Below are 24,821 nucleotides of genomic sequence, written 5' to 3'. Positions count from 1 at the left end.
AAAGGAAAGGAAAAGAAAGGAAAGGAAAGGAAAAAGAAAGAAAGAAAGAAAGAAAGAAAGGAAGGAAGAAAGAAAGAAAGGAAGAAAGAAAGAAAGAAAGAAAGAAAGAAAGAAAGAACGAAAGAAAGAAAGAAAGAAAGAGGAAGGAAGGAAGGAAGGAAGGAAGGAAGGAAGGAAGGAAGGAAGGAAGGAAGGAGATAGGTAGATAGATAGATACAAGGTGGGGAATATCTGCCTTGGTAATAAAATGTGTGAAAAGGACCTCAGAATTATAGCTGAACTAGCAGTGTGACTTAACTACGGTATCAAAAAGACAAAATGAGGCTTTTTAATGCCTCAATAGAAATATAGTTTCTAATTCACAGAAAGTAATATTACTATTATATTCTACATTGGTCTGAGGCTACCTGATGTATTTATCCACTTCTGAGAAACACTATTTCAGGAAGATGCAAAGAAACTGGATAGGAGAATAGGAGAATCATAGAGTGGAAACTTACAAGAAATGGAAAGAACTGGAAATGTCTAGCCTCGGGGGAGGGAGGGGAGACTACAGGAGGGTCATACATATGGTCAAGGTCTGTCCTCTGTCATCTCAAACATTATTTCATGGAATAATAAATTAATTAGGGATAGTAAGCTGTTGGATTGGAGCAACATATATGCCTCAGTAAATTAAATAAACTGATTAATTTAAAATAAAAAAACTCAACTACCAAACATTCCGTTCCCTCTCTGATCTACTATACTAGATAATTTAGCGATTTCCAGAAGCAAATCCCACAAATCAGAAGCAATTTGAAGTTTCCCAGACATGATGTTCCAGAATGGCATGGTCCAGGAGAAAGTTCTCCAGAATATTCCACTATCAAATCAGTAAATTTTACACATTCCTGGGTTTAAATTACAAGAAGAGAGTTTCTGGCTGAATGTTAGGAAAAAGCATGCTCACTATAAAAACAGCTTGACAGTGGTGCCAATTATCCAGGGCGGTGATGGTTCCTTTTCACATGTTCAAGCAGAGGCCAGACAACCATCTGTTAAAGATGCTTTAGTAATTAACTCCTGCTATAAGCCAGAAGTTGGACTCCAGGGCTAAACAGCCTCTTATATTTCTATGATTTTATAGCTACTAATAGATACACCCTTTGTTACAATCCTAGCTATATATTTAAAAAAAATTATTCTAGAAAAGAATGTTGTAATAATAAAAATTGCAGAGATTTCCTTCACAAAAATAACCTATGTTTACCTATTAATTTCTTAAAATAAGCATTCTAAAATTCACGGTGCCATGACCCTTACAATTTTGTGACTTCACGAATGAAACTGTCAGGCTGTGCTCCAAAAGTTAATAATTAACCATAGATAACTTTTTTTTTCTTTCAGTGAACACAATCATGTTGGCTATGCCAACATGAGTTCTCCATTGTGAGAAGTTTTACCCCAAATTATTCCTCTGATACCGTCGTCCACACTTTCTTGATGCTGTATTACTATGTATTCATTAATACACCCTTTTCTTCCAACATTATTTTTAACATATAACAAAAATGTGCTGTGTACCACATAATGCAATTATCATTCACACATACTTCCTCTTAGCATATTCTCCATGCCCTGCCTTTCAGCATATCTTCAAAATTGTACATTGCACCTTCTTTAGGTATTTTGAGCACTACTAGACTACACAATCCTCATTGAATACTATCTTCTATTTCATGAATGGCAAAACTTTCTCCACTGACACAGGATTTACCATTATTCAGACACCTTTGTTTTCAAGTATGTAAACATTGCCTTTTGGTAAGAATTGAAGCCTTTGAACTATGGTGCTGGAGGAGACTCCTGCGAGTCCCTTGGACTGCAAGGCAATCAAACCGGTCAGTCCTCGAGATCATCCCTGACTGCTCTTTAGAAGGCCAGATCCTGAAGCTAAAACTCAAATACTTTGGCCACCTAATGAGAAGGAAGGACTCACTGGAGAAGAGCCTCATGCTGGGAAAGGTTGAGGGCAAGAGAAGAAGGGGACGACAGAGAATGAGGTGGATGGATGGAGTCACTGAAGCAGTAGGCGTGAGCTTAAATGGACTCCAGAAGATGGTAGAGGACAGGAAGGCCTGGAGGAACATTGTCCATAGGGTCGCGATGGGTCGGACATGACTTCGCAACTAACAACAACGTAAACATTGAGGATTTTCTCTAACTTCCACATCACCATCATTTGATAGCAGTCAATTTGGAACATATGAAAAATCCTTTGGATTACATTTAAAAGATTCAAGATATCTATACCAACCGAGATGGAAGTATCTTTTTCCCTCTTTGTTACACTTGCATTTTTCAGTGCCTGATAATCAAGTCAAGATGAGGTGAACAGAAGCAAGTGATAAGTTAGGACAATATTTCTAAATTCTGATTGCTGTGAACAGCGTCTAAAAGAAACCCCAGATCTTTTGTCAAATTCTGTAAATAGCACAGATGAAGTTTAAATCTATTACTCATATCCTTTCTTTTCACTTTCCCCTGTCTAGATTCAGCAGGTAGAATAGACATTTCCCCCCTCCCCCTTCCCTCCCCTATTTTTTTGAAAAAAGAAAATTGTACAGGTATGAGCCATGGTGGCGTAGTAGTTAATATGCAGTGTTGCAGGCTACGTCTGCTAACTGCTGATTGCCAGCAGTTCAGCAGTTCGATCCTGACCAGCTTGAGGTCGACTCAGCCTTCCATCCTTGCGAAATCAGTAAAACGAGGAACCAGATTGTTGGGCAATATGCTGATTTTGTAAATTGCTTAGAGAGGGCTGTAAAGCACTGTGAAGCGGTATATAAGTTTAAGTGCTATTGCTATTCTTTGGTTTATGATGACGTTGGGACATTGCCCTCACTAAGTGCTACGGTCATAAAGTGCAATGCCATATGACCACATTGCTTAGGCATGACAATCCCAGCAGTCCTGGTTGTCATCAAAATCGCGAGATGCATAGACTGGTAAGCAGGAAGGGTGGGGATCCCAAGAAAGGAGTAAGGGAGTGTTGTGGAGGGATGGGGGCCAGTATAGGCCCTGGGAGGGCTGGCGCAAGTCACATATTTATTTATTTATTTATTTATTTTAATTCCATTTATATCCCGCCCTTCTCCGAAGACTCAGGGCGGCTTACAAGCTTAGCAGTAGCCTTCATTCTATGTATATGCCTGCTTATTAGGGCTTTCACACACACCCCCAAGCGGCATTATTACAAAGTCAGCTTAATTGCCCCCAACAATCTGGGTCCTCATTTTACCTACCTCGGAAGGATGGAAGGCTGAGTCAACCTTGAGCCTGGTGGGATGCAAACCTGCACTAATTGCAGGCAGCTGATGTTACTTAAGGAGGCATCAGCCCACTGCTCCACCAAGGCTCATATGAGTCAAGAGAAGGAGAGAATCACTTGGGAGGCCCAGTGTAGGCCATGAATGAGTTGAGAGAGGTTGGGAAGGATTCGGGAGGCCTGGTGCAGGTCATGTATGAGTTAGAGGAGGGCCTAGATGGGGCTGATGGAGGCTGCATGTGGATGGAGGCTGCTACGGGTAAGGATGAATTACTGGAACAACCTATGACCTTCCCTGCCAGCTTTCCCATTGATCTTGCTTATCAAATGGTGACTACATGAGCATCGTCCCTGCAATGTTGTAATCACAAGCTGGTGACCTGAGCACCCAAATTGTGGCTGCAGGGGTGCTGCAAGGGCCAGAACTCTGGGGACTAGTCGTATACCTATTTTTAAAAAGCATAGTTGTAACTTTGAACACTTGGTGAACAAATAAACATAAACCAAGGACTGACTGTACTGCAACCCATTCCCAGCGCTGCATACGGCCCGAGTTTTCATTTCTCAGCCTGACCCTAGTGATCATGACTACTGAAAACCAAAGGCATAATTTCTTAGCATTCTGAAATGGAACATCTAAGCAATATGTTAGTCCTAAAATAGATACTTTCAACTACTCCAAAAATGTAAAGCTGCCTACATGTGAGGAGTTCCCACTTATTTTCCGGAGACCTCCCCCAACATTAATGCAGCTTGTGGTCTATTCCTGCATCGTTTAATTTAATTTAGGTGTTGCTCACAACATAATAAAATATGAAAACACAATACAAAAAACAAAACAAGATGGTAACTGGTCACTGTGTACAATACAGATACACACATACATTAAAAAAAAACATCCTGCAAAGTGCTCCATCCATTTTATCCCAAGGCCTAGGAGAACAAGCAGGTCATTACAGCTTTACAAAATGCCAATATGTTAGGATTTCAAGGGGGAAATTTACAACCTCTATCTATTAAAGAATACAGTAGGTTAAGAAAGCATTTCTGAAGTACTGAGTGTTTACAACATGCTAGAAATAAGGAAATAGGGAAATCAGTAGTTTATAGTCCAGGTCCATCATACTGTAGAAATTTAGCTTGTTTATCCATTGGCTGAACCAAGTCATCGTGTTAAGCTATTATATATTTATTGCACTCACTGCTGATTTGATGGAAGGGACTTTTTAAAGATATGAGGTGCATGTGAATGTAACAAAGCTCAGGGAAGAGGCTGTGGGGTGCCTGCAAGCCAAGGGAGGCCTGGGGGTGGGATGCGGGGGTGCATGCAAAAGCAGGGAGATCCAAGAAGGAAAGTGTGGGGTGCATGCAAGCATAGAGAAGCCTGAGGAGGAGGGTGCGAGGTGTGTGCAGGTGCAGGAAGGTCAGGGAAGAAGGGTGCAGGGTGTGTACAACATAGGAAGACTGGGAAGGAGGGAGCAGGGAACGTGTGAGCATAGGGAGGCTGGGAAGGAGATTGCTGGTAGGTACGTGTGAGTGCAGGAAGGCTCAAGGTAGGAGGGTGCAGGAAGGGTGGGGAACTTACCAAAGCAACTTGCAACCTTCCCCACCATCTTCCCCATTCATTTTGTTTGTAGGAAGCTAGCAGGAAAGGTGCTGCAACTGCTGGAAGTATGAGCACTTAAATGGTGCTCAGGTGACTGCAGGAGCACTGCAATGGCCAGAACTTCAAGGGCTGGTCATAAGTATACTTGTTCAGTGACATCACAACTTCAAACAGTCATTGAACAAATGGTCAGTAAGGACATAGGTAATATAGGTATACCTGTACATACGTAAATAAACAAATAAAAAGCATACCTTTTATCTTGAACATAACATACCATATAAACACACATTTATATAAAATAAATATTGTGTTTTGTTAATTCAGGCTTAGTCTTTAGTATTTTGTATCAAACCAGTGATAGTGTATCAACAAAATGTTTAGAATATTAGTTTTTGTGAAAATCCTACACAAACCTGAAAAGCATTGTAACCGAAAATTCTTCCACTAAACAGAAAAAGTAGGATTGTTTTTTTTCATTTTCTATTATCACTTCAAAATGTTTACATTTTTCATCATAATGGAAAAATTGGTTTGAACTGTTAATTTGAAACATGTCTTTATCAAGTTCTATCTTTCCTCCAGAGTCATGTTTTCTACTTACAATTACATCTTTTTTGCACAAATCTGAGTTTGCAGGCAGTCCGATATGTTGACAGTCGGATAACATCAAAATTCTGAGCCCCTACAAATTAAAAGCAAAGAGCTTTCTCCACATGTATTTCAATTTTTAAATGAAAAGAGGACTTTAATTACATTATGATGTCCAACTGCAACTACATTAGAAACTTAATCCTTAAGGAGTTGTAAACTCTTATCTGGATTGTACTGATTCTTTATCATACTCCACCCTCTCTCGTGTGTGTTCAATTATTCCACCATATAAAAAGTAAACAATGTATGGTTAATTACCATATTAAAAAGAATATTTATTTGTGGCAGTTTTGCATTTTGTATTTATTTTGCATTTATGTGGCATTGCATAAGGAGTATGAAATAGTACATTCTAGAATCCAAATTTATCATCACAGTGAGAAATAAATGTGGAATGGGAAAAGGTAATATAAGGTCACCACCCTTATTTAAAGACTGAAGCTAGGGCATAAACCAGGGGTCTTCAAACTTGGCCCTTCTATGACTTGTGGACTTCAACTCCCAGAATTCCTCAGCTAGACATGCCTGGCTGAGGAATTCTGGGAGTTGAAGTCCACAAGTCATAAAAGGGCCAAGTTTGAAGACCCCTGGCATAAACTCTCAAGAAACAACACCCTGTTATTTCAATGTAATAATTCTAGGAGAAACAGGATCTGATTACATCTTTGAAGAAGCTGCAACACATTTTTAAATGAAGTTTCAAACTTTTTAAGACTTCTACTTACTCATTTCCATGAAGAGCTGTCTTTTCTCTGCCATCGTCCTTCTCCTCTTTCCACTTTCTTCAATCATCCTAAAAACCAATTTAGGATTTTAGCAGGCTGTTCGGAGAGAATTTAGATATCAAGAAGAAATTCACCAACTCTTTCATTACTCATCTGTTATGGCAGAAAACAGCCAAATAAACAACCAAAAGAAACCACTTGGGAAATGTAGAGTACTATATACTAACTGAGCTAAACTATGCAGAACAGGAAGCAAATACCAGAAGTTCAAAGACATTTCCACACCTCTGTTTTAATAAAGATCCATAATAATTAACTTTCTACCGCAACCACCAGCAAATAAGCTAGAAGAACAGTTAACATACTGTTGGGCTGGGAGATTCAAAAGGGGAAATATGTGCTTCTTCCTACACTGCATTAGAGCACAAGCTATTCTTTCTATTTCTATTAAATAAAGCCCCTAATGGTGCAATTATAATTTTCATGGTGAGGGTATTTTTGGAAAAAATATCTTGCGGCTATAAACAGATGGTTGGTCCTTTTAATAATGAAGCCTGTTTAAGAAATGAGTGTATCAAGATTAAAGAGTTATATGATATTCCTTAAGTATAGTTAAGAACTTTTTTTACTATCACATTCCTTAAAAAAACAACAACCAGGAATTCAAAATCACTAGTAACAATTTCAATTGTTATTCATTCATTCATTCATTCATTTATACATGCATACTGCAAGTAGGCCTCAACTTACAACCACAACTGGGAACAGGCAGTTAACAGGCAAGGCAGTTAAGTGAGCCATGCCCTTATTTTAGGACAGTTTTTTTGCCAATGTCATTAAGAGAATCACTGCAGTTACCGGTAAGTGAATCATTTATTTATTTTATTTTATTTTATTACATTTATATACCACCCTTTCCCGGAGGACTCAGGGTGGTTTACAGGGTAATTAAAAACCAAAATACAAAAGTTAAAAAACCAAGTTTAAAAAAAATTAAATTTATCCCTGTATAAGTAAAAACCCCAGTTAAAATAAAATTAATCCTCATGCAATCATTAAGAGAATCCAAGTTCCTCATTGACTTTGCTTCTCAGAAGCAAACGGCAATCATATGACCCGAAAGGCTGCAACAGTTGTGAATGCATGTTGGTGGCCAAGCACCCAAATTTTGATCACAGATGTTGCAATGATGGTTGGTGAAAGGACTGGTTGTAAGTCTTATTTTTTTTCAATGTTGTTGTAACTTGGAATCCTATGGTCCAAATAAATGGCTGTTGTAACTTAAGGACTACCTGAACAGTTATTCCAAACTAGTGGTATCTGTCCAATTTTTTCTCAGATATGCCAGTTATGTTTTTGGAATTTTAAATCCTAAAAACATTTAACGTTTGTCATCTCATTTCTCTTGTAAGATTATAAATCAGGAAAAATGTGTTGCACATCAAAACAGGAAAGCATGATGCAGAAAAATAGAAAACTGCTCAGAACAGCCAGATTATTATTATTACTGATCAACAGGAATGCTAGGTAAAGTCCTAATAAACTCCAGCACTAATAGTTGATTCCAGGCTGTGTTTAGAATTTTTCTGGTTTGCTCATTTGTGAAGAATTTTAAAAAGGCAGGGGTAGATATGACCATGCCAAGAACTGCTCATTAAGGCCAATACTACAGGACCTATTTTAACAGGTTTCGCTCTTCTTGGAGCTCATCAGCTGTAGGTAACGGCCTATTTTGCAATATTTTTGAAAAATTCAAAGACACTGATTTAATCCCTAAATCCAAATCCTCCATGTGTTCCAATATGAAATCATATTGCAATGTGAGACAAGCATGCTTTTCGGGATTTAAGCTAGCAATTGTCTAACATGTCCCAAGAAAAATTTCCTTGTGAGCCTGAAAAAAATTGTGCCTGCTTTAAAATTCACATTAACTTTAATTGGTTCCCTAGAATAGCTCACCTTCCTATTCACACAGAAGCTTTAAAAAAAGGGCTTACTGCATTTTTAATAAATACAGGTAGTCCTCCAGTGACAACCATAATTGAGACTGGAAAGTCTGTTGCTAAATGATGTAGTCATTAAGTGAGTCATCACATAACTGCCTGATTTTACTCTATTTTTTGCTGCAGTCAAAAGCAATGACTTTGCTGGGAAGGTCACAAATGCTGATCACATGACTGGTGGCCAAGCGCCCAAATTACAATCATGTGACTGCTGGGATACTGTGATGGTTGTAAGTGCGAGGACCAGCCATAATTTTCTTTTTTCAGCACTGTTGTAACTTTGAATAGATACTAAATGTCTGGTCATTAAATGAGGACTATCTGTACCATGAGTAGTTGCAGTCACTACCAATTATAAACCAATGCCTATTCTGAACGCAATTTGAAATCTACAAAGCTGAACCAGTTTCTGTCCAATATAACTAAAAAACCCCTCCTCACATGCACAGAAATAATTTCCAACAACTTTTTTTAAAATTTCTACTACAACAGGCATGTCATACTCACGACGTCACGTGACGTCACGTGACATATCGCGACTTTTCCCCCATTGCCAGCAATGTGGGTGTGGTTTTGGTGTGATGCATAGGCAAATTCATGAAATGAAAGGTTACAAAGATAGCTATTAGATGTGATTCCCTTTGTGATTAGATATGCTATAACTTCAAGGATCGGCTGATGGGGTACCTAAGTGAAAGGCTACCATTGTCTGCATGTCCTAAATGTGAATATGGTTACTGGATTTCTTACCCCAATGTTGAATCAAAGAGTAGTCTCAGCCTATTCTTTCAGTGAATATAACCTCCTCCCAAACATATTGAATAGTATGCACTACAATAGGACAGGAGATTATTTTGAAGTCCAGTGAAATATGTTTTCATTTTTGAACTAAATAGCAGAATATGCATTTTGAAAGCTAACATTTAAACTAATAGTTCAATCTTTAAAAAAAAATTCAAGTCATAAAACATGGCTTCAAATTTTGATTTACAATAAGAAAAAGAAGCAGTAGATCCTGGTTTGGACAAATCTTGGAGCTTTGATACTATTAAAACTATATTTCTGTTGTCCCAGACAAATACAAATGCATTTGATTCTTTTTAAGGCTGTTTATTTGTCTTACAACAGCAAAAGATTTAGTCTGTGTAGGATGTATAATCTTAATTATATCTTCTGAGTTTATAGAACACTAGCTACTGCATGACTAAATTGCCTTTTTAAAATAAATTTTACAATACTCTAAGTACAGATTGCCATTTATTCTCCTACACAACCTGTAGGTTGAGAATTAACTTTAGTTGACATCATAACTATTCACTTTTTAAAACTACTACTGTACACTTTTCTTCCCACAGACATATAAAAAAGACCAAATTGTACTCCTATTTCAAACTAGTTAACAGTGATAGAAGCTGATGGTTTACTTTTAGATGATATTCACCCATGCATTTGCTCTTGAGAGCCAGTTTGGTATAATGGTTAAGGCTAGAAACCAGGAAAATGTGAGTTCTACTGTTTTGGGCACAAAACCAGCTGGGTGACTTTGGGCTAGTCACTGTCCCTCGAGGCAATGGAAAGCCACTTCTGAAAAACCTTGCCAAGCAAAATTCAGGGATTTGTCCAGGCAGTCTCTTGAACAGAAGGGAAAAAATGTAGTTACTCTAGAGATCTTATTAGATCTTCTTAGATAAGCACAGTAACTGAACAAAAAACTGGAATATAACTGCTGCTTTGTTTTTAGTTTTTGTATAAGAATATGAGCCAATTGTTCTTAACTTATTCTACTGCAATATTTTTCCAAATAATGTATTTCCACTACCATTGTCTAACCAAACTAATTTGTGACATCGCTCTGATCTGCAACAACAAAAGAGCTAGATAATTTTTTTCCAGGAGAATTTCTTCCTTTTTTTCGTGTTGTAAAACTCATATGCATGGCTACTTTTTTAAATTCAAAAAATATGGCGACCAAACACATCACATTCTTTGGATGTGCAAGCCATATCAAATTAATAAATCACACAATCAGATTTTCAATGCCTTGGCAGGGGAATTTACAGAAAATATCTGCATTCAAGTGTGCATAGTGCATGTATTTAATTCTAAATTTATTCATGCAAAAATTAATCCTGCTTTATCATTACATCATTCTGCAGTCTGAACAAACTTATCTCAATTTTGTATATGTACGTGTGGTCATGTATTTTGCCAAAGTAACACCCAAAACAGTTGGAAAAAAATTCAAGAGCTACAGAGTCCCCACCCAATTCTGCTTCAGTTCAGAAAGTATTCATTTTGAGAGAGATCAGAAAGAAACAAACAATTCACACAGCTTGAAAATATTACTGTAAAGCTGACCAGGCCAAAACTGCCTGTCAGATTACAGTAGTTCCTTTTTGCCATACAAAGTTGGAAAAGAACTAGAGTATAATCTTCAGAACTGAAGAATACTTTAAAATAATATTTCAATTTATGTCAAAGTATGATATTGAATTGTTGTTCGAGAGTCAAACAAAATGCTCTCAATGATCTTAAATCACACACATTTATCTTCCTTTTTTCTCTGACTGACTGAAACCAGAACATGACATCCAAAATCTGAAGGTGATTATCTTCCTTCAGAAAAGTATGTATGTGTTTTAGTGCAAGAAGTAGTTGTGGAAATAAACTGTAGTTCAAATAATCAAATTTTCAATTTCTGTCAGACTTTCAAGAACTTATTAAAAACTTTCATTTGGACATCCAAGGAATGATTTTGTAATTTGCAATTATTTGAAAATAATAGAATAGAATAGAATAGAATAGAATAGAATAGAATAGAATAGAATAGAATAGAATAGAATAGAATAGAATAGAATAGAATAGAGCTGGAAGGGACCTTGGAGGTTTTCTAGTCCAGCCTCCGCTCGAGCAGGAGAACCTATACCATCTCAGACAAGTGACTGTCCAGTTTCTTCTTAAAAACCTCCAGTGACGGAGCACCCGCTTTTATTGTCTTTTTTTTAATCAGTTACTTAAGTTATTGGCCTGGAGATGATATTCTACCTTACAACAGAAATGGAACACTACTCTTCCTAAAATCACATTCTTAGATATCCCTGCTACATGTTCTTGTTCCATTTTCAACTGCATCGTATTTAAAAAGGAAATGTCACCAACAAGACTCTTAATTGAGCAATGTGACTTCTTACTAAGAGAGAGTTGAAGATCCTTCAAAGTACCAACAGCATTTATGACACAGCTATATTAAAGGAATCTAGTCGCGGATGTTGCCATGCAGGAAAATAAAATCCGAAGCTACAAAACTGAAATAGAGTGGTAATAAGAAGACATAAGAAACATAAGCATAGGAAAGCTCTATACCAGGGGTGTCAAACTGCCGGCCCGCGGGCTGGATGCATCATGAGGAAACCATGCCCACCCCATTGCCGGCAATGGGGAAAAAGTTCCAATACATCGGACGACGTCACGTGACGTTGAAAGTTTGACATGTCTGCCCTATACAGTGAAAGATGAAATTCATCAACCACATATTAACATAAGGTAAAGGTAAATAAATTGAAATAAACTGGAATTGACATTTTTCCTGTTTACTAATTAGGAACATGAAAACAAAGGAGAACTTTTACAGTTAGGAAGATGGTAGAGACAGTACTTGGACATACTTCTGTTAATAGCTGAGTACCAATAAGACGTTGTAATAACAAAAGTTACAACGGATCTCCCAAAGGTACTTACAATCTGGATTCGAAGTTCTAATGGCCACCCTCCTGCAACCATATGATTACATTTGGGCACTCAGCAACCGGCCCCATTCATGGCCATTTGGAGTTTCCCATGATCATAAACACAATTTACATTATTTTGCTAGAAAGTGGCATTTATAGAATAATGGAGTCAGAAGGAAACTTGGAGGCCTTCTAGTCCAACCCCTGCTCAAGCAAGAAACCCTATACCATTTCAGACAAATAGTTATTTCTGGGTTCCAAAAAAATGCTCATTGCAAACAATGGATTTGCTTAACAACCACAGCATTTGCTTAACAACTGCGGTGATTCATTTAGTGATTGATGCAAAAAGGTCATAAAATCAGATGTGGCCATGTGGTGACCCACTTAAAAACTGGCATGACTTAGTACCATAACTGTAAGTTCAATTTAGATCATGGGTCATGGACTACCTGTAATGTAATGGTTACCCACTGTGCTGACCATTGATGCAGAAAAAGACAAAGCTGATGACCTCAAATCACAAAATATGCAAGCAAGATTTTGCATTCCACTGAAAAAAATCTATGCCATGGAAGAATCTGGCACTGGGTCAGATTCATTTATTTTATAATAGTCTACTTTAGCACACTTTTTTAATGAACAGTTGTGAGAGACACTAGATGCTAACAGAATTCACAACACGTTTTTCTGCATTTTTTTGTCATTGTTATGAAGGTACGTAAATTGTCCTTTTTTAGGAAGCAGGAGCCTCTGCTTCCCAATTTCAACCAATAAATAATTTTGGAATAGTGATATCTGTTTATTACAAATACCATAATGCCAAATCTGCATAGAATGCTGTATTTTATACTTCAAACTTACAAAATCTATGCCCCTTAGATATCCTAATCCAATAACACATGCCAGCTTTTCCAAAACTCCTTTTCCATGGGAAAACTGGATAAACCTGATATAGATCACATTTTAGAATAGGTACTGAACAGAATTTGTTGGAATAGTTACAAATAATTTATAGTCTGGAGCAGTGGTGAGATTCAAATATGTGAACAACCAGTTCTCTGTGTGGATGCCGCTTCCGGAAGTCCATTCTGGGTTTGGGCAACCAAAAATTAGCTACCGGTTCTGCTGAAATGGTGTGAACTGGCTGAATAATAATAATAATAATAATAATAATAATAATAATAATAATAATAATAATAATAATAATAATAATAATAATTATTTTATTTGTATTTATTTATTTATTTTTATTTTAATTCCATTTATATCCCGCCCTTCTCCGAAGACTCAGGGCGGCTTACAAGCTTAGCAGTAGCCTTCATTCTATGTATATGCCTGCTTATTAGGACTTTCACACACACACCCAAGCGGCATTATTACAAAGTCAGCTTAATTGCCCCCAACAATACCTGGACAGGGCAATAAATACTAAAATGCAAAGATACAAAAATTAAGAAAAGATTAAACATAATGCCCAATACAAAACAACAATAAATACAGTATGTTAAAAGCAATAATAAAACCCAAACCCATCAGGCCAGGCCGGCTTGTTCAAACAAGTAGGTCTTTAGATCACGCCGGAAGGAGCGAAGGTCAGGCGCCATCCAGAGCTCAACCGGTAAACGGTTCCACAAATCCGGCGCACCCACAGAGAAGGCCCTCCCCCTGGGGGCCACCAGATGGCATTCTCTGACCGGTGGCACCCTGAGGAGGCCCTCTCTGTGGGAGCGCACTGGACGGAGGGAAGTTGATGCCGGCCGCAGGTGCTCCCTAAGGTATTCCGGACCCATGCCATGTAGGGCTGTAAAGGTCATTACCAGCACCTTGAATCTCACCCGGAAGACAACTGGAAGCCAATGCAGCTCACAGAGTAAAGGTGTAACATGGGAGTATCGGGAGACTCCCAACACAACTCTCGTGGCTGCATTCTGCAACAGTTGGAGCCTCCGGGTGGTCCTCAAGGGCAGCCCCATGTAGAGAGTGTTGCAGTAGTCTAACCGAGAGGTCACGAGCGCATGAGTGACCGTACGCAAGGCATCCCGGTCTAGATAGGGCCGCAGCTGGCGCACCAGGCGAACCTGGGCAAAAGCCCCCCTAGTCACAGATACTAAATGATCTTCAAAAGAAAGCTGTGAGTCTAGGAGGACTCCCAAGTTGCGAGCCCTATCTACGGGGGGTAATAACTCACCCCCCATAACTCACCTCCCACCTCTGGTCTGGATTCTATCAAAAAATGGTGAGGGGTTTTTAGTTTGTGTGCTGTGCCCAATGAAGAGTCACAAAGGACCTAACTAAAGGTCTTCTTCACTTCTTAGGCATTGCAATTTGAATTGCCTTTCAACTGCAGTCATCATTACACTTAAATCTATTGCCTGAGTAAAGATAGAGTCATTTACTGAATAAAAATCATAATGATCTTTTTTTAATGATAAAGGTGATAGGGGATATCAGTTTATAGATACCTGTAAACGATTATATACCTATTATGAACTGATATTAGCAGTGAATATATTATACTTGCTTCCAAGCTTATTCTAATCAACATAAGAAGCAGTTATCTTTGGTTGTCTAGTGCCATATTATTTTGTAACCATCTGGCCCTGAAATCTTGTTTTTATTTTCTTTAGATTCCATCAAGAGTATTAGCATTGCCTAAAAATACTCTTCTTTACTCTTGGGAAGACCTCACATTTGTAAATTATGCACCAAGCAGTTTATCATTTCCTACCCTTGAGGTAAGCCATTATTGTGTAGTTTAGAATAAAATGTCTGAAAAAAAATGAACTATAGGTCTTTTGTACCTTTTTAAATATCCTTTAGGATTCCTGACTCTTGCAATGATCTATTTTTCATTTAGACTAATAGGCTAGTAATTCTTCTGATCTCTCTCTCTCTCTCTCTCTCTCTCTCTCTCTCTCTCTCTCTCTCTCTCTCTCTCTCTCTCTCTCTCTCTGACTGGTAATAGGGTTATAGTGCAAGTGATCAAAAAATCAATCAGCTTTACATGCAAAATGTTGACGTGATATTGAAGTTTTTGCAAAACTGAAAGCTGCGGTTGCACAATGATATTCAGCTACCCTTTTAAGTTATAGTTCAATATTTTGTATTTGCCAACTCCACTAGAAAAAGTACATGAGATTACAGGTAGTCCTCAACTTACAACCACAATTGAGCCCAAAATTTTTGTTGCTAAGTGAGACTTTTAAGTGAGTTTTGCACTTTTTTGCAACCTTTCTTGTCACAGTTAAGTGGATCATTGCAGTTGTTAGGTTAGTAACACAGCTGTTAAATGAAACTGGCTTCCCCGTTGACTTTGTCAGACGGTCACAAAAGGTGATCACATGATCCTGGGACAATGTAACCGTCATATATATGAATAAGTTGCCAAGCATTTGAATATTGATCACATGACAATGGGGATAGCTGTGAAAAATGGTAAGTCACTTTTTCGGTGCTGTTGTAACTTCGAATAAAAAAAACTGTTGTAAGACGAGGACTACTTGTATTTGTCCTTAAATGTACATTTCCACAAATTCCCAAATAAGCATTTTTACTGATTTTAGAAATTGATATTCATGAATTTCTATTCCTATCATTTACATAAAGTGGAACTCTATAGCAATAGCAATAAGACTTATATATCGCTTCACAATGCTTTACAGCCCTCTCTAAATGGTTTACAGAGTCAGCATATTGCTCCCAACAATCTGGGGTCCAAAAGAATGGAAAGCTGAGTCAACCTTGAGACAGTGAGAATCAAACTGCCAAACTGCAGGCAGCCAGCAATCAGCAGAGGTAGCCTGCAGTACTGCATTCGAACCGCTCATATCAATAAGGAGCCTTGGTGGAGCAGTGGGCTAATGCCTCCTTAAGTAACACCAGCTGCCTGCAATTAGTGCAGGTTCGCATCCCACCAGGCTCAAGGTTGACTCAGCCTTCCATCCTTCCGGGGTAGGTAAAATGAGGACCCAGATTGTTGGGGGCAATAAGCTGACTTTGTAATAATGCCGCTTGGGGGGGGGGGGAAAGCCCTAATAAGCAGGCATATACATAGAATGAAGGCTATTGCTAAGCACATTGGTTTGTGCTTAAATTGTAAGCCGCCCTGAGTCTTCGGAGAAGGGCGGGATATAAATGGGATTAAAATAAAAATAATAATAAATAATAAGCTTCCATTTATTTAAGAAATTTGCTAGTACTTGAGCCACAATCAGTAATAATTTATGTCACAAGAAGGTATGCATTTAGGATGAGATTGCATTTGTTTGTCATGGTCACACTTGACGAGACCAAGCATTAAATGTCATGTGATGTGTTGCAAGATATCGTGACTTTTTTTGCCATTGTCGGCAATGTGGTGGTTGCGGTTTCACTATGATGCATCCGGCCCGCAGGCCGGCAGTTTGACACCCCTGATCTAGATAAAGTTTTCAGAAGTAGTTTGCCATTTCCTTTTTCCTACAGCTGAGAGTAACTGACCCAAGGTTACGGAGCTAGATTTCATGCCTAAGGTAGTTTCAAATTTCCACTCTATGTTGGAATCAACCATCCCAGTCTCCAGATAGCCTATAGCACCCACTTTATTTTGTGTGTGTGTGTGTGTGTGTGTGTGTGTATGTGTGTTTCATCCATTTCTATTTAGGACCAGGAGAAAGAGTGAAATAACATACTAACAACAAGGCAGCCTATATTTCTGATTAATAAGATCAATAAAATTACATATTTACTCTGCATTCAATTTATTACCTAATTTTTGGAGTATTTGTCAGCATGATGTCCATTGATAAAATTTTGTACAAACAGCCTTCACTAAACAAGGCTTCCTCATAGTAGCTTTAAAGCTTCACTGATTTTTAAGAATTCATGACTCTTATATCTCCTCAACAGTTATAATGCAGTGAATAACAGATATTGTTCCCATATCTAATTTGGGTGAATCTTAACAACTGGCTAGCCACTATGGAAAAAAGGACACTGCACTAGATAAACACTGCTTTCATTATTTTTATGATTGGGCTGCAGCATGATGCTCAGAGTAGGCTTTGCAAATTTGAATTAGGAGTAGTAGTTAGTTCTTTGCTTTTCTTTCTTGTTTTCTTCCAAAAGAATTTGGCTGCTACTGCAGTAGATTGAATCTGACTGCTTCTGCAGTAAATTGCAGAAAGTATTGCAGAAAGTATCTAACATTTCTGCATGATCTGAGAACCTAAGCAATTAGTTTTCATTCCACTTTTCATATATTTAAGACTCTGAATCTAAATTAAGCTAATTACAGCCACCTCTATTCATTCACAGCTTCAGATCTCAGTTGCTCTTATTCTCTGTGGTAAGCAAACACTGCTGAACCATAACTCATAGCTATAGTCTTGGCTACGAACTGCAATGATGAAAAGACAATGAAAAATGCACTGTGACATCATGACATAAGGCAAACTCTGGCCTATATTATTTGCATTGTGGAATTAGGCCCATCTTGCTCTCAATAGATGTTTATGTTTCTAGCAATCACAAGTAGTACTCAATCATAGCAATATCAAATCAATAGTAAAGGATGCAAAATTCAGTAAATCTTGGGAAGTTGTATGTTTCCTACTCCTTTATAACACTTTTTGTTTCTGGGTGGGGATTACAAGTAAGATTAAAAAGTATAAAATAGAGAGCAAGTAAACAGTGATATATTCAAGTGTCTAAAATTGTGATGCTTCTGCTCAGGAAATGAAAGCAGTGGGAAATTATAGATATTCTACAAATAAATAACTTTAAGTTCTTTCCTATGAGTTGCTATTACGTGGGAGACAGCCATGGGCAAATGTACTCTTGACCTTTCAACATAAAATGTACCATTCTTCCCACTCTTTGTAATTCAAGCCAGTGTACAACTCCAAACAATATTTCTCATTTGATTTACTGAACTTATTCTCCATAGAATTAAAACATTCCTTCAGAAGTGGGTGTCCTTTCTTAGATATCCACATCTGCCACACTTCTACAGCAGTTGCAGCCATTGTCCCTTTTAGAAGCTTCAGTGCTTCTAAAGTTTATATTGCAAAACAGCATACTAAGTAGAATAACAAAACCAACTCTTAAGAGTTACCAGTTCCAACACTGTTTCAAAATTCAGAGGGTAGAGGATGCAAAAACCCACAATCCCTTAATTTTTTTTAAAAAAAAACCAGTCTATGTATATAACTATCAACTGCAATTGAAATAAGGGAGAAGGCAACTCAGTCGGTCACTTCAGGACAATTTTTTATTCTCTAAAGTAGGAAAGTAGCTAATTCATACATGTTGAATGTTTTGCTTGCCTGGGCCATAAAGAGGAATTGTATTGGGCAGCATATAAATATATAATACAGTTAATGTATATCAACAACAAGCTTCTTTATATTGTACTACGTTGCACTGCATTGCATTATACCGGGGCCGCATGAGAATCTAATGGTAGTCAGAGTTGGAACCACACTTACTATTTATTAAATAACTGCATTTAATATTGTATACTGTGTATCCTTTTATGCATGTCTGCAGTGGTGTAAAATAAAAATAATTAAAGCAAAATAATTTTAACAATGAAAAAATATCAGAACATATAAATTATATTTAACTTTTCTCAATTTGCCACCTTTTCCTCTGCTTTCTAAATAACTTCTAGAATGGCTCTTCTTTCAATGACACGAACAAAGGCAACCAAAAGTTCACAAGATGTATTTCAATACAACTTTCAACATCTTCTTTCAAAGAAATTTTCCCTAATTAGTATAGACATGGAAGCATTTTTTTAAAAAATAGTCAAATAAAAAACACTGTAAAGATATAAAAGATTTCAATTTCAGCAAAGTTCAAACTTCCAAGAGTCTGATCAATGCTACCTTAAAAGCAAATCTTGCCTATCACTGAAAGATGCATGCTCATTCTCATACCATGTAATTTACAGACACATTATCTGTGCCTTTTTACAGTAATTAGTACAAGGAAACTTCCCCTATAGATTACAAAATTAGCTAATTCTGTGAAATAATAAGTTCAAGTATTTGTAAAAATATTTGTAAAATACTTGTAATAAGGTGAAAAGAAAAATCATATATACACCAGCTGCCTGCAATTAGTGCAGGTTCGAGTCCCACCAGGCTCAAGGTTGACTCAGCCTTCCATCCTTCCCAGGTAGGTAAAATGAGGACCCAGATTGTTGGGGGCAATAAGCTGACTTTGTAATAATGCCGCTTGGGGGGGGGAAGCCCCAATAAGCAGGCATATACATAGAATGAAGGCTATTGCTAAGCACATTGATTTGTGCTTAAATTGTAAGCCGCCCTGAGTCTTCGGAGAAGGGCGGGATATAAATGGGATTAAAATAAATAAATAAAATAAATATAGATTATCCAGAACTAATGAGAAACAAGGACTATTTCAAACATTACAAATCCCTATGAAGATTGTTTTTTTGGATATAACATACCTCACACAAACAATGATAGTTATGTGTTTGTATGTGTGTGTTACAGGCCTTTCTTAAAATTTTCTAGCAAATAGTAAATAAGACAATTTATGTAAAAGGCAGAGGTGTCAGGACACAAGTACTTAAAAGTGGTATTTGCATTGTGATGTTACTATGCAGATCTAATTTTGGTTTGATGTGGATGTCTATGCTGGAAAGATCCATGTTCGAATTCCCACTCATTTACAAAGTTTGTTGCCTGACTTTGAAGCAATCAGTCCCTTTAGCTCAATCTATCTGTTAGGGTTTTATGTTGTTAATAATTAAGGAGCCCCTTGTGTAAGCTGCCTTGAGCTTTCACAAAAAGGGTGGAATATACATGCAAAAGGTGGGATATACATGTAAACAAAAATAACAACAAAATATCCCAAAACAGCTCTGAATATAGATAAAGCAAAGGTCATTTTTCTAGCCCAGAAAATTATTCTCAAGTAGTTATCTTGAATTATAACCTCCACATGATATTAGATGAATGCAATAAACACCTAGTTCCATCAAGTAGAAGCTTAACCAGTAAAACTCTAGAAATCTTATGCCATTTTAGGTTCTTAACTCAGCACTACCAGCATTCCATCTCTGCTTATCATGCAGGACAACATCAAAATTGTTTTGTTGTTGATTGTTGATTCTCTGTTTAATCATTACATCATCACTTTCTTTGTTCCATTTCCTTTTTTAAAAAAAATAAACATCATGTTTCCTGTCCATCGTTACTAGTGTACCTCCTTCTTGTTCCTAAAGTCTTCTCACTTTTGTTCTTTTCTGACCTCCACCTTAGTTCTCCTTCCATTCCTCTCTTTTAGTCCACTGCTGACTCTGCACCTTTTCTTTATTTTCCTTGTTAAGAGATCCTTCTTGTTTCAATGTCTCAGAGTCTCACCTCAATCAACTGGTCTTCTCTTGTCCAGAGATAATCAATCTTTTCTTTTTTAAAAAAAAAGTATTGACTATAAACTATCCTGCCCTCTGAACAATTCAATATTCCAGACAATTGCAGCACCTGTATTAAAAGCTTCAGTAACACAACACACAGCTATGTGTTTTCAGTAAGTACGACAGATAGCTTTAACAACTGCCTCTTTCAATGAATCTAGATCCTATTTTTCACATTTAAGAAGTGGTAAAATCAGTTCTCATCTTTTGATTTCATTTCTTCATTTTTGTGCTTAGGCTTTTAGAGCAATTCAATCATTATACAGCTATCTTACAATTTGTTTTTAAAAATTATTTAAAAATTGAAAATGGGACAACACATTCAAATATATACTCAAAAAAGAACTAAATTCAGCCCCCAAACAAAGTGTTGAGAGCAGGAACTATTTAAAATAAGAAATAATGAGAAAACTGTGCACATACAATATTGCACATGGCCATCTCTATTTTGGAGCTACTATATTAGCAAAATGGTGGTCTTGATTGTTCTTGCCAACTTCATTGGTCTATTTAAGCAGCTATCTATTTAGCAGATCTTCATTGTGGCCCTTAGCCCTAGGCCTAGGCCATTTAGTACACCTATAAGCAGTCTTTCAAATAACTGTGTTTTAAGTTATGCCTTTCAAGGCCACACTCCAATTACAAGATGAAAATCAAAACTCCCTTATTTACAGGTACTGTCCACTTTATTCCTAAATGAAAAGCTTTTCCTAAAGGCAAAACTAAAAAGCCATGTATTGTGCTGTCCATCAGCAACTGGTGCTGATTTACCCAAGTAATAACCAAGGAGTATGGCTCAGGCACAGTTTTGCAATATTGTTGTCTTCCATTTTGCAGCTCCAACTGGAGTTGCTGCCAACACCACCCAAAAAAGAATCATGCAAGATGGATATCTTTTAGATAATGCAATTCCCAGCAGAGTCTCTTCATGTGATAAATTCCTTCTCAGCAAAAGTATGATGATCAGCCTTCTTTTTCCATCACAGACCAGGCCATGGCATTTTGGCTGTGCCAAATGAAACCCAGACATTTTAATATGTTACACACTTGCCTTGCACCTCTTGAGATTTGCTATTTTCTAATAGCCATCTAATTAAAAGTTACTTTATTAGTTACCTTGTAATAAAGCAACATCTTGCCTTTCTTGGATTGCTACACCAGAAAATGAACCGAAGAGATGTACTGTTTATATTATTTCTATTTCAATTTAGTAATTATCTCTCGGTACTTAGGAATAATAAAAAGCAGCATTAGAGACAATTTTAGATTGGCAAGTTTTAACAGTTATGCACAGGCTGTTACACATTACAGGATGTTAAACTATGGGATGGTTTCTTTTGTTCTAATTTGTGTGTTTTGTGAAATGCATCCCTGTGATTTCTCAATCACGATTTATCATTTAGCAAGTTATATGAACCCATCACAAAATGGTTTAATCAGTAAACCACTATTAAATAAACTACAACTTAACAAAATGTGTTAACCCATACAAGCATATAACCTCAGCATTACTATTCCACAGAAGATTCCCGTTCCCACTTGTACATTACAACTACCATGTGTCATATTACTATGGCCAAGAGAGGCCAGAAATGTCTCTAGCAGATCTAAAAATTATGTGAGATCGGTCACAAAAACTTATTAAACGAAACCAGGACTTAAAACGCTGAGCTATGCCACACAAATTTTTAAGAAGTGCTAGTGGTCGCTTGAGGATGGCCCTCAAAAGGCTGCTGCAAGTTTGCATAAGATTGTTGTTGTTGTTAGTTGCGAAGTCATGTCTGACCCATCGCAACCCTATGGACAACGTTCCTCCAGGCTTTCCTGTCCTCTACCATCTTCTGGAGTCCATTTAAGCTCACGCCTACTGCTTCAGTGACTCCATCCAGCCACCTCATTCTCTGTCGTCCCCTTCTTCTCTTGCCCTCAGTCTTTCCCAGCATTAGGCTCTTCTCCAGTGAGTCCTTCCTTCTCATTAGGTGGCCAAAGTATTTGAGTTTTAGCTTCAGGATCTGGCCTTCTAAAGAGCAGTCAGGGTTGATCTCCTCTAGGACTGACCGGTTTGATCGCCTTGCAGTCCAAGGGACTCGCAGGAGTCTTCTCCAGCACCACAGTTCAAAAGCCTCAATTCTTTGGCGCTCAGCCTTGCTTAGGGTCCAGCTTTCACTGCCATACATTCACTGCCATACATTATGGTCCAGCTTTCACTGCCATACATTGCAACTGGGAAGACCATAGCCTTGACTATACGCACAAGAGTGCATAAGATTACGACCGTAAAATATACCATACCAGACTCAACACATATTCTAGTGCTCAGAAGTTAATTTCTCCAGGAGAAAGGAACTATTCCTGCCCTTGCTTTTGCAGACCTGGTTTGGAGAGCTGCTGCTGCTGCTGCTGCTGCTGCAGCGGGAATACCTGCACTATGGCCAAACTGAGCATATGCGCGCCCACAGAGCCTGGCTTGGCCCCCGCAAACCTGACGCGAGGTTGACGCCGCAGACGACCACACGCTCCGGGGAATTGGCGAAACCAACCAAGGGAGCAGAGGCCCCTCGAGCCTCTCCTTTTAAAGATCGAGCTGCAGGGCATTCCCGGCGAATAAACGGACTAAGGAGGAGAGGCCCCTTCCCTCCCCCGGATCTCTCGGGGACCCTCCCGCGCCGATCCCGGGCACTTACTTTTCCACCGGGCCCTCTTCTCCGCGGCAGGGCGGAGGGAACGGCTGACCGAGCCAACCAAACCTACCCTGCCTACCTTCCTCCGCTTCCGCGCGCGCCCGCGCGCGCCTCGACCCTGCTCTTCTAGGTTCCCCCAGGCACTCCGCTCGCAGCCACCCGCAATCTAACCAACCAAGTTCAGCACTCGACGCGGAGGACCCGCCTCTTTTCAACCTGTCCAATCCCGACAGCGATTTCAATAGGGAGGGGCGCGACAAAGGGGAGGATAAGTGAGCAACCAACCCGAAGGACAGCTCCGTCTTCTGGAACTTGGCCAAGAGTTTCACCAATAAGAAAGAAAAAAAAAGAACCGGCGGCAAAGTCCCGCCCTCTCAGCTTTGACCACATGACAGTTAAGCCAATCAGAAGCCAGAGAAGGAAAAACGCGTTCAATTTTTTTTTTCCTTTCAGCCGCACCAGTGTCCCACCACGGGCGAGAATTGGCGCATGCGTACGTGAATCTACTCAATATCTACTCGTTTATTCTTGCGGGCTTCACGATTTTTCGGTTGCGCGCGTCAAGATTTGCTCTTGTGCTACGCGATCCTGTTGTTTTTTTTCGCCCGGCCGTAGGCAATCTCGGTGCGTTGCTATGGTGATGAGGAAGCCCGCGCCTGCGGTCTTCTGAGCTTAAGCCCGATCGGTTTTGTTTTTTTAGTCCTCTCCTGAAATTATTCCTCATTTTCCTGCTTGGAGATATACGTCTTTCTTCTGTCAAAATCAGGGGTCTTCAAACTTGGCCCTTTTATGACTTGTGGACTTCAACTCCCAGAATTCCTCAGCCAGCATGCCTGGCTGAGGAATTCTGGGAGTTGAAGTCCACAAGTCATAAGGCCAAGTTTGAAGACCCCTGGTCAAAATAAACATCGCGGTGTTGAGCTGGCTTATCACTGTAGCCATATGTGGCTAATTCCTTGCAACTAACAAAGCTACTCGAGTCCAGAGAGATGGGTGGTATAGTGAGGAATCCGGGGGTCTTTGATGTGTGTTACACATCCTGATTTTGTTTCCGCAATAAATGTGAATAGTCAACTTCAGGAACCCCTTCGTTCAAATATCGATCGAAATCTTCCCTCGCCCCTCTCTATATTATAATTGGGAAGTTGCAGAAGGCATTTGGTTTCACTACTGAACTGAAATCTTGTCATTTCCAGGTATGATTAAAAAGTCATTTGGCATCCTGGAGAACAGGTGTCAGTGGCTTGTGTTTATGCATACGCCAGACTAAATTGTGATAGAATTGAACCAGCCATTTTAGAAAAATGAAGTCCAACATGGCAGTTCTTTGCATGCAACTGTGATTTCTATTGAAACATTTGTATTATGTTTTTTTTTAATTTAAGAATCCATTTGTCCAGAAAGCACTATTGTTGAAGGATTGTGGAAGAACTAAGGGAATGCTCTAAACTGGTTTCAGAAGGCCACAGTCCAATGATTTATGTATGACCTTATTGTTCATAGAATTACAGAGCTGGAAAGGACTATTTTGACATTTTGGTTATTTTGCAGTAATGAAACTATTCCTGGCAGACATTCCCTGGTGATGGGCTCCAGCATGAACCTGAAAGCTTGGAAGAATAAACTTTTGTCTCAGTGAATGAGTTACATTGGATCCTGAAACATTATTCTGGGACATGTATA

The 24,821-nt window shown here is 38.5% G+C and overlaps 1 protein-coding gene across 1 annotated transcript in view; it reads right to left on the bottom strand.

Annotated features, from left to right (window-relative positions):
* DTNB (dystrobrevin beta) overlaps nucleotides 1-23,269 on the bottom strand; it is a 120,317-nt gene extending 97,048 nt beyond the window's left edge. Inside the window, exons 1-3 of the mRNA XM_083360882.1 lie at nucleotides 23,142-23,269; nucleotides 6,296-6,363; nucleotides 5,521-5,601 (exon numbers count right to left, since the gene is read on the bottom strand). Coding sequence (XP_083217008.1) covers nucleotides 5,521-5,601; nucleotides 6,296-6,362 — 148 coding nt within the window. The 5' untranslated portion in view covers nucleotide 6,363; nucleotides 23,142-23,269. The remainder of the gene's footprint in view (nucleotides 1-5,520; nucleotides 5,602-6,295; nucleotides 6,364-23,141) is intronic.
* Between the last annotated feature and the right edge of the window lie 1,552 nt (nucleotides 23,270-24,821).

This window comes from Vipera ursinii, assembly GCF_947247035.1.
Source record: "Vipera ursinii genome assembly, chromosome: 1".
NCBI classification, from domain to species: Eukaryota; Metazoa; Chordata; class Lepidosauria; order Squamata; family Viperidae; genus Vipera; species Vipera ursinii.
Note: the sequence above shows the minus strand (reverse complement) of the source record. Positions and strands in the feature narration are given on the sequence as shown.